General features: G+C 47.9%; 1 protein-coding gene across 1 annotated transcript in view; it reads right to left on the bottom strand.

Annotated features, from left to right (window-relative positions):
• Positions 1 to 1,852: 1,852 nt before the first annotated feature.
• The window catches only part of LOC142786660 (metabotropic glutamate receptor 5-like), a gene marked incomplete at its 5' end in the record, with an annotated part of 145,353 nt that continues 128,489 nt past the window's right edge, over positions 1,853 to 18,716 (bottom strand). The window contains 2 exons of the mRNA XM_075884290.1: positions 1,853 to 3,023; positions 15,698 to 16,330. Coding sequence (XP_075740405.1) covers positions 2,045 to 3,023; positions 15,698 to 16,330 — 1,612 coding nt within the window. The remainder of the gene's footprint in view (positions 3,024 to 15,697; positions 16,331 to 18,716) is intronic.

The following is an 18,716-nucleotide window of genomic DNA, read 5'->3' as shown; positions in this document are numbered from 1 at the left end:
TATTCGTTGGATTAACGACACAGGGAAAGGAACATGAAAACGACTAGCTCTACTGAAGGTATATTCTTCGCCAGTGGCAAACGTTTCCGCATCACCGCTTGGTATTAACAACTTCTTGAGCACCACTCCAGTCGCTGCTAATGGCGACAAGGGTGTAGAGGTTTTTTTAAATACTCCGGTACAGTATAAGCACAGAAAGAATAAACATGTATTCGAGAGCACGGTAACACGAAAGGAAGAATGTGGTAAAAGAAGCTTGCTTCGATTTGCGTATTTACAAGTGCCAACACACACACACAGCAATGACAGAGATAAACAGCACGTGTTTTTTGAACATCGAAAGGATAGAGATGATTCAACATAGAGCTACGGAGAGCAGACGCCATTTCGAATGCGCACTGTTAAGCTGTTAAAGATATGGGTTGGTATTTTCGTGACATCAGTTCGTTTGTCTGCGTTTCTCTGTGTGTGTGGGGGGGGGGGGCAGGGGGTGTATTGTGTTCGCCCTTGCCAATCAAACATTCAGTTCAAGTTTAACTAGTCAATCCACTAGAGCTTCGGAACACACCTTTAAAAAGTCACCCTAATTCCCACGTGTAATGCACCATATAAATATATTATTTTGCAATCTATTATTTTGTAAAGCAAAATTTTATAAATATACTTCACGTCTACTCTACACACTCGCCGCAGATTCTTTATGAACCTCAATTTTGACTACATTATTCAGCATCATAGTCAGAAGACATACGCAAATGGCAGCGTCCAATATAAACTCATTATTTATAAAGGAAGGGCATCCATGTCTAGGGCTAAATGTTTTCATAGCGAGTTATTCTGATTTTTGAGCGTGGAAATAAATGGCGCCTACTGACTCAGCCACAATAAATAATCACGATAGATGAAAGCCTAGCTGTGAGAAACACATAGAAGAGAGAACTGAACAAAATGAAGGTACATATCTGCCTATCGCCTTGCTTTGCATCAGTTCCATTCGAAACGACGTAGGAATGTTTTAACGAGTGGAAAGCTGCTTTCTCGCCGGTGTCGTTCGTATTGGCAGCGATAAAAATGAATAATGAGCATTGTTTCTTCACTTACGAAGCACACGAAGCAGGGAATGTGTTGTGTAATAAAGTAATACACTTATGGTGATGAGTAAAAAAAAACTGTGACCTCGCGTCGACTTTGTCGACTTTGAAAAAAGCGAACAACACTGCGGTTACAAGGAGCACGCTGAAAAATAGTGAAAACTGCTCGAGTTTCACAGCTCGTCTGTGCATGGTAGGTTTTGTATCGGGGTTATTAGTACTCCGCATACTATAGACTACTTGATAACACAGGTTGACTACGGACAGTGGGCATCATCTCAGGCAGCGATGATGTTCAGCCAACAGAAAGAAAAACGGTGCAGACACTTGGTAACACGCACGGGAAGGGTTTTCCCACGTGCACCCGGCAATGAAACGGGCCGTCTTTCACTTGCCTATTGAAGCAGGAACACACGGTCGACCACGATAGGCTGTGGGGTAGAGGCTGCCAGAGGTCACATTCATAATCGCGTGAGAGATAGGTTCTCGGATGTCGCATGTGCTCTCCCACGACACGGGAAGACAGGCTTTGGGAGCCGAAGTAAAGAAGTGATGACACTCTTGAGCGGCACGATTCGCGGGCGTTTCATTTGAAACGCACACGCTGCTCCCACAAAACACGCAGAACACACAAAAGAACACCAACAAGGGCAGCGGTAGCAGAGCCACCCGTCGTCCGCTGCCGTATAGCAATTCACACGTTTGCCGAGGGGTGCCCGTCTGAAAACTGCAAGCATTGTGGGGGGGGGGGGAGGGGGAAGGTCTTGGACTTGAGAAAGTTGGCCTCGATAGATAGAAAACTTTCACCGGAATATTAAGAAGCGCCGGGGGAGACACGTTCACAGAAGTAGAAAACAAACAAACCCCTATTCTGCAAACCACTCGACGGTACCTTGAAATGGCTACTGTTGTAGCCACCGCAGTAAGGGGCATCGAAGAGAAAGCCGAACCATTCACTTGCCGAAGCGTTCTTGGCCTGAGCATCCTGACGATGGGCCGGCCCAGTACGAGGGCTGTTGGCCGGTCCCTTGAGCATTGCCATTGTAGGACCTGAGCAGTAGTTGGGCCGACACTTCGGCCCACGGGGACGAAGATGTCGACGCAGCGGCCATGGCGTCTTCGCCGCTATTTATGCTTCTGGCACCGCTACTGCCGCGACGGGGCGTTATCACCGGAGATGCTGGAGTCTGACGCACTCGCACCGCGTCGGGGCTTCCGAGACTGATGATAATGTTCTTGTAGACGGCGGCGTCCTCGCTGCCGCTGCTGGCGCTCTCCTCAACGATCGAGGAAGCGCCTTCCAGCAGGGACTCGTCGCTCTTGAAGGCCGCTGAAGCACCGCCGCTGCTGGAAACGCTGCGACCGTACCGGACTGAGCCACCCGGTAGGTGGTGGTGATGCTGCTGCTGCGAGCTACCGCCGCGGAACACGACGTCCAGAACCTCGTCGTCGCTAACGGAGGGCACGTGACGGCAGAGCTTCCGATGTCGGAGACCGGGCACCACGTCGTCTTCGTCGTCGGGCGACAAGGTCGACATGAGCGTCTCGGAGCGCGCGATGCGCCTGCGAAGGCAGGGCATCCACATTTCGACCAGGTCGTCCGTCGTCTGGCAGGAGACCTCGCGCTTCGAGGCCGACGCGGCGCCGTACGCGATCTGCTGCTGCACCAGCCTACGGCGCTCGTGGGCGCCGGGAGGCGAGTCGGAGGAGGTGCGCTGCGCGGGCACCTTGGTTGTGGTGCCGAACAGCGGCTCGACTGAGTGCCGCAGGTGAGTGCGCCGGTCGAGCGCCTCGGCGGCTCGCACGGCCCGGATGTGCTGGGCTACGCTGGCTGCGATGCGGTCCTGCTTGCTCGCCCGGAAACGCTCCAGCAAGTTGAGGCTCTTGGTTCGTGTCGGCGGTGGTTTGATGACTGTCTCTGCGGTGTGGTTTCTGCATCAAACACGCGAAAGGTCAGGTCAGAAAACCCCTTTCGGTATTGCATTTCATTTGCGAAAGGGAGACTATATTTGTGTTTCAACAATGACATTCAATACTGATTACTACACTTCACCGAAAACATGCAAGTAACCACAGGTGGTCGAAATTTCTGGAGCCCTTCACTACAGCATCTCTCATAATCATATGGTGGTTTGAGAACGTTAAACTCCGCATATCAATCAATAAAAGCATGCTGGTGATATCAATAACTCTGGTCTGCCCACCGATCCCTCGAAGTGGCTGAAGGGCTCGGTCTCTCGGTCATCACGTGGATGTCACCCACGGCGCAATGACCTGTGTTTTGGTAGACGCCATAAGAGTCTACCCAATCTAATAAATTTATTTGTAGAAAGTACGGCTGCTGCACTGCGCTACTTGCGACCACCAAGTGGACTAGGGTCTGATTAAGGGAGTTGCGGTAGTTTTAGAGTAAGGTAGAATATAACAAACGAAAGTGCGTTACATCTGTTTTCTTTTTCTTTGATTGTGCTTAAAACGAGGCCATGTTATCATGTCTGAGCCACGATAGTTCATTAGACGTGAAGTTTACGCAACAGGCCCCAAGATCGCAAGTTTTGCTCTTTTCCTGCTTACAACAATTCATTCTAACAGTGTATTGCACATGATGTCAAGAAGGGACGCAACGCTCTTGTCCGTAAGCGTGTCGTAGTTTATATAGCCTCAGACTACCGCCCCCCTCCCACACTCACGCACACAAACAGATGCATGCAGCCTCGGCGCAAGGCGGCGCAGTTTCCAGTGATTGGACGCGCTGCGCGACCGTCAATTATGCGCACGTTTTCCAGCTACAGAACGCGGTAGACAAGAAAACGCGGAACAAGAACACAGGCCACGCTAATCCGGTTCTTCCGCAAACAACTTCGGCATAGATCGATGGCACACAGCAAGCTACCGAACATGAACTGCGAGGGACAATGGAGAGGAGGAGAGGGTGATACACGAGAAGGGACGACCGTGTCCCTGGGTGCGAACAGAGGATGAGGCATGTAGCAAAGGCTCCAAGCTGGCAGCTCTGAAGCTGCAACTGGCGCGCGCTGCCGGCCGAATACGATGTAGATATAACTACGAATAGCAGCAAACGAAAAGGTATAAAACTCGTTTATAAATAGCAGAGCTACAGATACCACCACCACCAGAGAGAAGTGGAACGAAGGTGGAGTTGCTCAGCGTCGAAGTAGATTACGTAGCACGATGACAACAACGCGGTGCTTGTTTCGACTTCGCTGACGATCTGGAGCCCTCAGCTACCAGAAAGCATAGGGGTTGGTAGTATGTGAAATTCGGCGGGCTTATTCTTCTTATTGATTATCAATGTTCTATGGTTTCGATTTGATGCATAACTTGTTCAGACATCCGCGAGTCGTTCAAAATTATATCAGGAATAGACAGTTTTAGAATAATGTACGCAGGGTTAGCTTTGGTCAGGTACAATGCGTGGTTTTCAGAACTTGACATGGATGCCCAAGTGTAGAGTGAATGACTCATGTGACACGGCAACAAATGCTTTATGACACAAAGCTTTGCTTACTCTAGTCTAGAACTGCGCAAGTACAACATGTATTCCCGTTCAAAATATTTTAGTAGAGATGAAAAACAGTTTCGTCTACACTGATTGCAATAATCTAATTTCGGTGTTCTTACTGCAATTTTTCACATTCACTAATCCGTGCAGAGCAACGCATACGTGACGTGCCGTTACGCAGAATACCCCGAAGGCATCACACAAACTTCACTCCTTTTTTATATTTTTTTGTGCTTTGTTTCATGTCCGACACATGTCTTCCGCGTTGCTTTGCGTTTTTCTTATGAATCACTCTAATCAAGCCTGTTCAACTCCAGAGTAATGCACAATGTAATTGCATTAGCATCGCTAGAACCCGAACCAAAAATCTCGCTATCTGTATGCGTTGACTACAACTAGACGTGCCACATTATTGCTGTTATTAGATGCGGAGCATCTTATACTCGCGCCTTGTAGTGCGCCGTCCGCACCGCTTCTCGAACATTCGACAGCTGACGCGCGCGCATGCGCCGTCGCGCCGTCGCCCACTCTTCCACCATCTGTGCATCCCTTCCTCCTCTACACACCGCGCGCGCTTCACTCCTCCACCATCTGTGCACCCTTCCTCCTCTACACACCGCGTTCGACATCTACAATTCTCCTGATTCTCCAGTGGACGCGCATGTGGCGTCGCGCTTCGAGAACATTCAACAGCTGACAGTGCATGCGCCGTCGTGCTGTATATATACTCAAGGTCGGCGCTCGCTCGCTCAGTTGCCGCTCGTCGGTTGGTTTGTACGGCGCGTCGACGTCCAAGGTCGCGGTGAAATGAATTCCAACGAATCCACAAACACAATGATCGACGTCCCTTCGACCAGCGCCGCCCTTTCGCATACGTGTGTACGTGTTCACTCATTTAACACCCCCTCCTACAACCACGTTAACCAATTTAGCCATCGACCCAAGTAAGTCGCAATTTAACACCCCATTTCACAACCACGTTAACCAATTTAGCCATCGACCCAAGTAAGTCGCACTTTAACACCCCGTTAACCAATTATATGGTCCGCATCCTCCTCAGTGTTCCCCCGAGGGAAGCTGCGGGCAATTTTTATTTCTTTATTATTTTCTCTGCACAAAAACAAAGCAGACGAATATTTAAAACTGGCCAGCTTCCAAGGGGAGTACTCAATTTGTCGTTCTCCCGAGAAGCAACGCCGCCGATAAATCGCTGGATGCAGTGGCTAAGAATTTCGTGCCTAGGGAACAAATTTTTCGTACACTACAGCGCAAAAAAATACAGAGAAAACGCGCAGAAAACACAAAGACAACAAGGCCGCCGAACACGCATGCATATCTTACCGACGACGTTTCGTCGCAATTTCTTCGGCAGGTCTAGACGCTTGCGAATCCGACGAAACTTAGCGGTAGTCGTGGCCAACAGTCTAAACCCAGTCCGGACCATGATACCAGGCGGTACCACACCACACCAAGTGTGAGATTCATCTTAAGAGCTTACTTGGCGAAGCCGATCTAGGCGAAGTAACGGTCTTCAGATGCGTGGACAATTTTGCAATCATTTTAAATGCAGATTCAATTACTGGACTACCGCTACTGGCTACGTCAATCGTAGAAATGTTTGGACAGCCTCTTTCATACTGAAGTTCAAGTTCGTCTTACAACAGGCCCGCTTCATTCAATATTTTTATCTGCGACACTTCTTTAATCAAGGTGACCCCATCTTCTGGGCTTACAATCGGTGAACAAAAAAAAAATGGCAGCATATCCACGGAGTGAATGATGGATAGTGAGGCGAAGCATCCGTCCCTCCATTCATTCTTGCTTCCGTCCATCCATGCGTTCGTCTGTGTGGCTGCCCGTGCGTCCATCCACCCGCCGTGCGCGCGTCTGTTCGTGCGCCCGCACATTCATCTGTGCGTCCATCCCTGCTTTCGACCATGCATCTGCTCCTGCGTCCGTCCATGCATGCATCCGTTTATGCAGCCATCCGTGCGTCCGTCCATGCATCTGTCTGTGTGTCCGTTCGTCCACCAATTCAACACTCCAAGTACCACCTTCGAGCATCTTTTCATCATATATTCCTCATATAGAAGCACCGTCATCCAGCGGACATTCTAAGGACTGAACTAGAGGAGGCACACGCACACTTTCTTGCGGTTTGCGCTTTGTGTCTACTTCCCACCTTTAACCACCTCGAGTTAATGGTAATACTAGTTCACTGTATTCATGGCACTGCGGCCCAACGCTCGCTAAACCTTTCTAAAACCTAGGAGGCTACGCCCAGTGAGTATAACGTAGCAACCCTTTCTTGTCTTCCGTGCGTTGTTGAACAATAAAAAATTCGCAGCGTGCGCGTTAACAAACAGCCGAATTTTCCTGTCTCTCATTCCCCCTCAGCAGCCATTGGCATGTACATTGAGCACTATCTTATTTTTCAACAACGCACAGAAGAAGTCTCTCAACTGCACAACCTTGGAGGTCAAAATGTTATACTCGTTACACACTACTACAACGGCGACGAGGGACGAACGGGTGCCACTATAAGAAGCTTCGTCCCTAAAAAGAAAAAAAAACCGTACTGCTCTGCGGTTCCACATATCCTAAGGTCATTAAAAGGGTAATCGCCAAATCATGTCTCAGGTCAGCCCTTCTGAAGGCTTGTCCACACAGGTTAACGGAGAGCTACAGTCTCCAAACTGTACGATTGCACCAGGCAGGGCACTCCTATTCACTTCATCTTGAGGTCGCAGAAACTCTGCTTAATCAGCTTCGCTAGGAGCATGCTGTAGACGTAGGCGCTACGCCGAAAAGGCGTGCGTACGAGATGGTCTCGTATGTGCACAAATTGTCACATAACTTGAAAAATCTCGCAGTTTGTTTACTATGTTTCTCCAATTGGGTTCTACACTACCAAAGCTACGGGGTGTAAGAAAGCCGCACGCTTGCGCAGGTAAAGGTAGTCATCCTTCGGCAGAAACAAGAAAAATAGAGAAAAGGAGCGTTGCAGCGGGAGACGCGAAGGAACGCAACGATGGAGAAACAGACATACGAGAGCCACGAACAGCGTCGGAGAGAAACAACCACAAAGTGAAGTTATCCGCCGGCATAAGATTTTAACAATCTTCAGCAGAGCAACCTATTCAACCTTCTCGATGTTCCCGGTGTTCTTGCTTATTTAATAGCTTTACTGCATTTTTAAGTTAACAAACTAAACATAATAACTACAAATCGTTAAGCAGACGCCATGAATACGGTGGGCAGACGACACGGCGCGAATGAATACATTTGGAGGGGCTACGCCCTTCCTATTGGTTAAGGGGCATCTAGCCTCAACAGTGGTGAAGGGAACTTCTGAAACAGAGCTTCTTTTTCCACACCATGTAAATTAGCAAAATAATGCAGACGCGTTCCAAGCACTCTAACAAGTAAACGCTGCACTAACAAACACGAATACCAGTATGTCGAGTGAACGTATGTCGTTGTGTGCAAAATCCTATTAGGCTGAGGTCTTGCTTACTTTGGGCAGACCGGTCAGTGCCTTAATAACCGGATACGACATTACTAGAGGTGCCTAATGTCAGGTAAGGCGTCAAAGCACGATTTAAATTCTGAAGTATGCGATTGTTTCCCATGGTTTAGGAATGTGGTAGTAGTAAGTTGCGGAGACACAGAACTGAAACGAGAGATGTTAGAAGAAACTCTGATATAGGATTGTGAACCAGACATGTGCGTGAGTGGCGCTTCTGTAGCTATTTTAAGTAACAAAATGCGTTTTATTAATCACCACGTTTAGCTGCGATTCTATACGATGTCTTCCTTAACAGTGTCTGCCTTTATCCTTGTAGCTTTTTTCACCTTTTCTTCCTCTTTTCTGCCTTTAGGTAATGAACAGTGTATCGACGTGCCACTTACCAATTGGTCATTTTAAAGACGATATCCTTCCTTGGGATACTTTACATTTGGTCTGTCTGTATGTCTGTCTGTCAAACGAAACGATTCCTTGCAGCCACTTGGCCAAACACTAAGCACTTGTTCAACGCCCAGGCATCTTAAACTGGTGGTTGCACTCATACTTATGAGCGTTGTAGATGAAAAACAAGCTAATATAACGCATTTCTGACCAGCAATATCAATACGTAAGTATTTGGTGCTGTGTTTCTTTACTATTAAAGAAAACACACACATACGTAACTCTAAAGACGCTAGTGTTTCTTAGAATGCACTTAAAATGCGACGCTATGTACGAAAGAAGGCTGGCAGAAGACTATCGTCTTCTGACGAGATTTGCAGCGAAGTATGCAGATACGCGGTTAAGTTTCAAAGATGATAGTGTTTCTTCGGATACTGTGTTTAGAAAAAAAAATTGATAGATCCCACGTACAGTGGGAATCGATCATATGCGAAGCACGAATGAGGAAGATTGACATGCCATTTTCAAAGCAGCGCAACGTTAAAAGGTGGAGGTATACTATGCCGTACACGACTTCCATGTCATGAATATTATGTTTGGACGTGTCGTTTACCTTCGTCATCTATTCATGTCACGTGATGCCAAATTTAGTATTCTGGAGATAGCGAAACGGCCGCGAGCACGCTATAAGCGTGGTATGTTGTCATTATCTTACATGACACGCGTCTCACGATTATCATGTTTGCACCAGTCATATACCTTCGTCATCCATTGACGTCACGTAACACCAAATTTGGTATTTGTGGAGCTAGCGAAACGGCCTCGACTGCATAATGAAGGGCCCAATATACTTTAACGTAACGTTGACGCGCCGGAACGCTGAACACAATGACGCTACGTTAGCAAAATGCGAGCACGCTATAGTCTGACGCCAGGCGCGACTAACGTCCGTAGGCGCGGCTCGACGGCAATCGGCGCGAAATACGACATGCTACATTTCGCGCCGATACGTTACCCAGACCACACTGCGTCTCCCTCTTTTTGTGACGGAAGGTCGCCGGACGCGCTGAAACGCGCATGCGTCACAGCAACGCAGTGCGGCGTGCGCCTGCGAGTATATGGCAAGAGCGGCGCCTGGCGTGGCAACGCTGGCGAGCACGCGCACCATGTCATGTCAAAATGTATTGGCGCCTTGACTGTGGCGTGTAGTCATGTCTTCACATGAGACGCATCTCATGATTGTCTTGTTTGCACCAGTCTAATACTTTCGTCATCCATTGGCGTCACGTCATACCAAATTTGGCATATGTGAAGCTAGCGAAACGGCCGAGAGCGTATCATGAGTGTGGCATGTAGTCATGTTGTTACATGACATGCATGTCGTGATTACCCTGTCTGCATGTGTCATTTACCTATGTCGTCCGTTCGCGTCACGTAATACCGGGTTTGGTACGTGTGAAGCTAGTGAAACCGGCGCGAGCGCATCATGAGCGTAGCAAGTAGTCATGTTGTTACATGACACGCATCTCATGATTATCAAGTTTGCACCAGTATGATACCTTCATCATCCATTCACGTCCCGTAATACCATATTTGGTATAAGTGAAGCTACCGAAACGGCCACCTGAGCATCGTGAGCATGGCATGTAGTCATGTTGTTACATGACACGCATTTCATGAATCTCACGTTTGCACCAGTCAGATCGCTTCGCCATCCAGTCACGTACCGTAATACCAAATTTGGTATATGCGACGCTAGCGAAACGCCCGCTAGCGCATCATGAAGAGCCCAATATACTCCACCGTGACGTCGACGCGCGCGCACGCTGGGAACAGCGACGCTATACGTTAGTAAAACGCGAGAACTCTATAGTCTTACGCCAGGCGCGACCAGCATCCATCGGCGCAGCCCGATGGCAACCGGCGAGAAATGCGACATGCTGCATTTCGCGCCGATGCGTTACACGGACAATACAGTGTCTCCTTCTTTTCATGACGGAGGGACGACGGACGTGCTGAAACGCGCATGCGTCAAAGCAACGCGCCGCGGCACGCGCCTGCGAGTATATGGCAGGACCGGCGCCCGCTTGGCAACGCCGGCGTGACGCGACGAAACGAATGCCGGCGAGCACGCGCACCGTGTCGAGTCGAAGTGTATTGGCGCCTTGACTGTGGCATGTAGTCATGTTGTCACATGACACGCATTTTATCACTATCATATTTCCACCAGTCACATACCTTCATCACTCATTGACGTCACGTAATACCAAACTTGGCATATGTGAAGCTAGCGAAACGGCCGCGAGCGCATCATGAGTGTGGCATGTAGTCATGTTGTTACATGACACGCATGTCATGATTATCATGTTTGGCCTTGTCATCTACGTATGTCGTTGGTTCGCGTCACATAATACCGAATTTCGTACTTGTGAATCTAGCGAAACGGTCGCGAGCGCATCATGAGCATGGAATGTAGTCATTTTGTTACATGACACACATCTCATGGTTACCATGTTTGCACCAGTCGCATACCTTCGTCATCCATTCACGAACCGTAATACCACATTTTGTATATGTGACGCTAGCGAAATGGCCGCTAGCGCATCATGAGCATAGCATGTAGTCGTGTCAATACATGACACCCACGTCATAATTTTTATGTTAGAGTCTGTCGCTTGTGTTTGTCATGCAATCATGTCTTACCATACCAGTTTTGCAACATGTCATGAGAACGAAAGCGCCACAAGAGCAGCAAGACCATGAAATGTAATTCATGACAATAATGATATACATATCATTTTCATGTTACGTCTGGCTAAATATGCTCGTCATACTGTGATGTTATACCATACCAAGTTTCGTATCGATACCATTATCCAAACGGCCAGGAGAGCTAAAAGTCGTAGGCGGCTAGATAGGTACGCTCAAAGTCTCCGAAGTTCCCTAAGAAATGCTTCGCATTTAAAAAAATGGCAGCACATCCACGGAGTGAATGATGGAGAGTGGGGCGAAGCATCCGTTCGTCCATTCGTTCTTGCTTCCGTCCGTCCATGCGTCCGTCTGTGTGACCGTTCATGTGTCCATTCGCCCGTCCGTGCGTGCGTCTGTCCGTGCGTCCACACGTCCATCTTTGCGTCCGTCCCTGCGTTCATCTATGCATCCTCCCCTGCGTCCATTCATGCGTCCATCCGTCGGTGCAGCCATCCGTGTGTCCGTCTACGCATCTGTCTGTGTGTCCGTTCGTCCATCTATTCAACACTCCAAGTACCACCATCTCGCATCTTTTCATCATATATTCCTCATATAGGAGCACCGCCATCCAGCGGACATTACAAGGACAAAACGAGAGGTGGCACACTCACACTTTCTTACGGCTTGCGCTTCGTGTCTACTTCCCACCTTAAACCACCTCGAGTTCATGGTAATACTAGTTCACTGTATTCATGGCACTGCGGCCCAACGCTCGCTGAACCTTTCTAAAACCAAGGAGGTTTTGCCCAGCGAGTAAAACGTAGCAACGCTTTCTTCTCAGATAGTGCTCACTGTACACGCCAATGGCTGCTAAGGGGGAATGAGAGACAGGAGAATTCGGCTTTTAGTTAACACGCACGCTGCGAATTTTTTTTTTCAACAACGCACAGTAGAAATCTCTCACCGGCACCACCTTCGAGGTCAAAATGTAAGACTTGTTACACACTACGACTACTACTACGACTACGAGGGACGAACGGGTGCCGCTATAAGGAGCTTCGCTCCCCCAAAAAATAGTAACACAAGGATGCAGTTTGAGCCCTTTCTGATCCGAAAAGGTAGCCACGTTAAACTCGCTGGGCGAGGAAAACGCTCTTTCTTAATCGCCGAACGCCAACAGCTCATCATGCGCCTAATAAGATGACTGCCGCAGCCGCCATCTTACGGTTGGCACGGCTTCACTCGTAGGCAAGAATTCACATTCCAGCATGTTTTTTAAACCTTCTTGGTCCAACCCGATGTAAGTTCTCGACCGGGTATTGTTGGAAAAGAGAAAAGATTGTCACTGGATGTTCGTTTCACTAAGTAAAGAAAAAAACACGATAACGAAATGTTATTTATAGAGGTCGTTGAGCTTTTATTTTTCATTGTTTGACCACATCGATGAAGGATTGGATGTTTTGAGATTGAAAGCTGCGGCTGGCTCCCCAAGGAGAAGGGTCCCATGAAAAGAACATGCACAGGACGAGCACGAAGAGCTGTCACAGCTGGACACTTAATTCTCGAACACAAAGAAGGGCACATGAGAAGGGTGCACAAGTATAATACAAAGTACGAGCGCAAACTGACAATAATATCTGGGGTTTAACGTCCCGATACCGCGATATGCTTATCGGAAACGCCGCAATGGAGGGCTCCGGAAGTTCCGACTACCTGGGATTCATTAACCAGCGGCCAAATCGAGGCGCAAGGGCGTCAAGCAATATCACCTCCACCTATATAAAATGCGGACGCTGCACCAAGGATTACATCTCGCGATCTTCAGGAGATGGCAGTGTTTACGGTTTTGTCCGTAAAGGAGAAAGAGTAAACCCGACGCTCACGCTTTGTTGACCCTTTCCCGTTTTGATCTTACATTCTTTTGTATGAACGACTCGGTGCGTAATAGCCAGGTGTGCCGGCTGGGCCATAAAACCCTGTTTTAAGTACACGCATCCCGGTGTATAATAGCGAAAATATCGTAGCGGGTGGACTAGCGCTACTCTCTGTTGACTTGAAGTAATGCTATCCCGTCTCTTCCTACTAGATATTTTTGTCAGAAGACTATTCGTATGCTGAAAAGCCCCATACATGTTCGTAGACATCTCGTGTTAGCCGACAAGAACAAACATTTACGACCACGAAGCCGTCACCCGACAAAACTCCACTACGGCCCTGTATTACACAATCTTCGTGCCATGTCTGAGTTTGTCTTGCTTTTATTTATTTTTTAGCTTTCTTGTAAACTACCACTCCAAACTCTTTTGCATTACCGCTGTGCCAAAACACATCCCGGCAAAAAGATTGAAACGAGAAATTCGATGAAGCAAAAGGTAGAAACACGGGTGAACTTTTTTTTATTTGAAAAGAAGGCAGTCAACGTAGGCGAAAAGGATGGGGAGGAGGGATTCACATGCTCCACTCCTTATGCAGGTTTTCGCATGCGTGACCGGCTTTGAAAAGCCAAGCACCAAAGCCCAAATACGAGGCGTACTGCAGCAGCGTCACGGTGGCAGCTGCTGGTGACGTCGTTCAGGCAAATAGAGAAACACAAGATATAATAATAATGATGATGTCCGCGAGAGGCAACTACGCTGCGGCTATGACGGCAGCTTTTCCACCAGTGCCGCATAAAAAGAGGATTTGTTGTTGGCTCGGCTGCTTGGCTTCTCTTTTGAGTGTGCGTGCGTGCATGCGTGCGTGTGTGTGTGTGTGCGTGCGTGTGTGTGTGTGTATGTGCGTTTGTGTGTGTGTTCTTGTGTGTGTTCTTGTGTGTGGTGCTTGTGTTTAAAACCTCATTTCGCGTTCTCCGCTGCAAGTGATGTGTATAGGCACGCATACATACACGACCACGCAATGCGGCTTATGAAGAGAGCCTTACACAGCCACGCCACAGTCGCCCGAACAAACTTTGGGTCAAAAAGCAACGCTGTGAGCTCCTGCGTGTGTATCAGGTGTCGTTGCCAAGCTGCGGGCAGAATCCTACCATCACCTCCTCGGTACCGACGTTTCTTCAGAACACCGGTGTTTTATTTATAATGATTATTTTTCGTATAACTGCGTTGCTTCAAATATGCTACAATATGGCTAAGAGGTAAAATACATGGTGGTTTGTGACTCTGCAGACACAATATTGGAAAAATGATGTTAACATACACTACATGTAAGGGTTTTCATTCTTGTGCTATTGTTTATTTTCGCGTTTTGTCGGCAAATATAGATATGTACGCTCCCAGTCCACCATGGATCTCGAGCTTTAAGATCACCTGGGTGTTTTTATTCAAAACTTCGCTAGTGTCACCAAACAAAATGTTCAAAGCATGCACTGCCTAAATGTCGTGATAGAGAAATTGAAATTCACAGCTGGAGAGAAACTGACAGATCCCAGCTCGTGATAAACACCATGGTCACACGTTTCAGCTGCACTGGTTTAGCTCCATCTGTTTAGAGTGCTTGGGCGCCGATTTTTTTTTCTTGTCGATCCTGGTGTGTGTAGGTTCGAAGACTGCATGGAAACTGCATACGCTAACCTAATAGCGCATTGCATTACAGCAAACGATCTCGCATTATTATTTCTCCATTCATTCACTGCTTCTCGCGGTACATTGGTGTCAAAGTTCCGGAAATTTACAGCACGAATTTCAACGAAACTCTTCTCACTGGGACCATACGCGTGTTACTTACTTAGCAATTCTGCCATTCTCACCGTAGATAATAGCAGTGAAGCCGTATACATATAAATAGAAAAAAGCACTATTAATTCCCTTGTCATACGCAAAACAACAAGTAAGCAATACATGAAAATTAGTAATACCAGCTAGGACGCATTGCATGACTTCCAATGGCGAAAAAACCACAAATTACCGCAATCACAATTGTAAGACTCAACCTATAATATAATTTCTATGTTAAACAATTGTTCCAGACACCTCAAAGCCAACAGTATTTTCTCCAGCGTACATCCAATCATATAGCTGAGTTTGTGGTAATGATAAACACATAGCTAAGTATTTTAAAAACACCCTGCTACATGCGTATGACACATTTTTACCGATTACCGAATTCGTATGACTAGTAAACTTTGACGCGTTCTCACACGTTGTCATGCAAATGGTACCATGGGCCCCGTCAGCATTCTACTTTGCGGCATTATACGCCTAGAAGCGTGCTCGTAGCCAAAAAAGGTGCCCTACCCCCCCCCCCCCCCCTTTCGAAATTTGTATGATGGAGGTTGTTTTCCTGAGAATAAATGAAAATAGGTGTTTTAAGGCCTTGAAAAAATGCGCCCTCACCCCCAAAGAACATTCCTGGCGGCGAGCCTGCCAGTAAGTTTATCCAAAATATTGTGTATGCAGTTCTGGCAAATAAATATAATTTAACTGGTTGAACGAAACCTTCTGACCAACCACACACAATCAGATGAGTCAAAATGTTTTCCCTCACCTGGGTGATTCCATGGAGAACTCTGACGTGGAGTGCGACGAGTTCCTGGAAACGGCCGAGGCACCCGAAGCAGTGGCCGTGGCCATGTTTGAGTTCATGTAGCCAATGTGGCATCGCACGTCTTTGGCCGTGGTGAAGGCGCTGCGGTTGTTCTTGTCCGGCCGGAAGAGGATGATGTAGACGCGGGGCATGAAAAGCAGCACCAGGGCGACCTCGGCCGAGAAGCTGATGCAGAGGCAGAGCGTGATAACCTTGTGCTTGCTGCCGAAGTAGATGGGCACGAACGCGGCCCATATCACTAGAGTCGTGTACATTGTAAAGCCAATGAACTTGGCCTCGTTGAAGTTCTCCGGCACATTGCGCGTCTTCACGGCGTACACCGTGCACATGGCGATGAGGAAGAAGTCGAAGCCCAGCGGAGCGATTATGCCCAGCGTTGTGGTGTTGCAGATGAGCTTGACGCGGTCCAGGGCCGGGTAGTCGAACATGGAGTCGGGCGGCTCGAGCACCACCATGGCGCCGATGATGGCGCCCTCGACGGAGATGAGCAGCCACGTGATGACCACCTGGGCGGTGGCGCTCATGAACCGGGGCTTCTTGGTGATGATCTTCTTCTTGGAGCCGGCCAGGATTCTGGGAGGTCAGAATTGGTAATACGGTTGAGTTACATAGTTCAGTATTGGCAGTGGCATTAACAAATGGGCTTCCATCTAAAACTTTCAAATATAGCGACTCGATGGTAAGCGGAACGACCATTTTCTGAGGCCAACAAACCTCCGTTAGTACACCCAAGTCTGTACGCTAAGTCTCCCTGTGCGCACCTGTTTGAGCAAAACAAGAGCACAATAAAATTTCGTTTCTGTATCCTGCAAAACCAATGCCAGTCACATGTGTAAATCTTGTGAAGTGTGCCAGCGATCGTGAAGTAGGAAATTTCAAGTATATTGTAAATGGCTGAAGAGTGGAGTGCTGCCGAGATGCACGGCGGCACAGTATGAAAGCCAGCAATATGTGGGTCATTTGGCGCGAGGCCCCGCGTCTGGCGTCACCGAACCCCCCACCCCCGCTTCAGACGCAATGTCTTTAAATGAGTACGTCAATCCTTTCCAGTCATAGTCCTTGGTCCGATCCCTGAATCATTCAGGAGCAGTCAAGACACGTCCTCTCAAATGAAAGTTTCCGTTCTGTAAGGCCTCCTATATACTCCTAAAAGCGGCGTTCAACGTCACCTTTTGTCTTGCAAGCTACTCCCAATGAAGTTGAGGGGAATACGGTTTTGTAAACACATGATTAGAACATTTTGGCGCTGATCCCGCGTGGTGAAAATATAGCAAGGAGGTCTTTGAGTGTCTGAGCTTTAAGGTTACGCCGTAATGATGACGTGGATAAGCTAATCCAAGAATGTAACTGGACGCGGTTTCACTTAGAGGAGATCCGCCTTTGTTCAGAGAATAGAAGCAGCAGCACGACGCTCTTTTTTTCTGTACACGACTAATATAAGGGGCCCCTAGCACCTACTATTCACAACGAAATGACATTTTCTGCAATGTAGTCAACCATTCATACCGGCAGCATATAGGATCCGGCCATGGAATGCACGCACAATCAAAAAAGAATCAGTGCTTGCTGTATCCTATGATGTATTTACTGGGATTCACTTGTATTGCGGAAAATACATGTAACGAAAGACGCTGAACTGGGGCCTAGTGGGTCTTGTGGGAAGCCGGTGCAGTGAGCACCACCAACTGAGGAGTCCAGACAACAGAAAAAAATAACACGACTGATCCCTGTGTCACAAGAATCGGCATAACATGATAGTGAAACGTGCATTCACAGATGTAGTTGAGCGTTTACTGTGCATTGTTTTGCACTTGGAGTGAAGGAACGTAAAGTGTAATGTCACGTGAAAAACAGCAAGGAGTTCGAAATTTGCGGCACACTCCTCAAGTAGAAAGGACGCCCGAAAAAACATACACTGGCAAGTGCAAGTTAACTGTCACATGAAAACTCTTGAAATTCTCTGCTCAAACTCAAAGAAGCACGCCGGAACAAGCCCACATGAATACACACGAGGAGTGTTAGCAAAGAAGTGGCACATGTTAGGAGCACGCTCCTTTTGCAGATGCGGCTTCTAAAGCGAGTGAAGTGACCTTCGTGTTCCCTGTACATTCAGCGCACACTTGCGGTGACAGCAAAAGATGTGCAAACCAACCCCGTGATGAGATAAACGCGCGCGCGCGAGTGTCCACGCTCTGTTGAAACGTGCGCAGGTCGCAAGGCTCGGTCCGACGACCTTCAAAGCGCACCCTCCGCTGCCTTCGCGCCATCTCGCTACTAATAACAAGAATACGCTGAAGCCACCAAGCGCTGAGCAGCACCAATGGTAAATGGCGTATACAAGTAGCTCGCCGTTAGGACGCTGACTAACCTACCTCTGTGGCCGAGTCGATCCGTGCACCGCGCTACACAACAAGATGTCGTAGGTTCCACTCCTGGTGGTGCAACTACTTCTTTAGTTTTTTTCTTTGCCAACGATTATTGTGCAGACCCTTTCAGTGTTTACAAACACAGGCCCTTGGTGACATCCCGTTTGTCCACTGATGTGCCATAATAGTATCGAAGGCAACAAGAGGTTTAGAAAATAGGCCGCTGATTTTTTAGTTTCCTGCCCTTATTTGGCAAAAGATATTCAAATAAATGTTGTTTTGAGCTACATAAAAATCACAAAAGATTCCTCTGTACACTACGCACGTTCCTTTTATGTGTGAAACGAAAGGGAGACTTTCCTATTTCTTGAAAAGAACTTGAAAACGTGCTTTCTGTTTCGACGTTACGAGCTGGTAAATGCGGTGACCGGAAGTTTTTGGGGGTACAGCGCTTACAGCTTTAAAACTGTCTATATTTTACGGCGTCATATCTGTGACAGATACGCGTTGCGGACACCAGAATAAAACACTCTCGTGTTCTCTCTTTCATAACGGATACCCTGTTTTGGGGGCGAAGCTCTTTTGGGTCGAGC

The sequence above is a fragment of the Rhipicephalus microplus genome, unplaced genomic scaffold (genome assembly GCF_043290135.1).
Source record: "Rhipicephalus microplus isolate Deutch F79 unplaced genomic scaffold, USDA_Rmic scaffold_27, whole genome shotgun sequence".
Taxonomy (NCBI): Eukaryota; Metazoa; Arthropoda; class Arachnida; order Ixodida; family Ixodidae; genus Rhipicephalus; species Rhipicephalus microplus.
The sequence above is the reverse complement of the archived record's forward strand: the minus strand, read 5'-3'. Positions and strand labels throughout refer to the sequence as shown.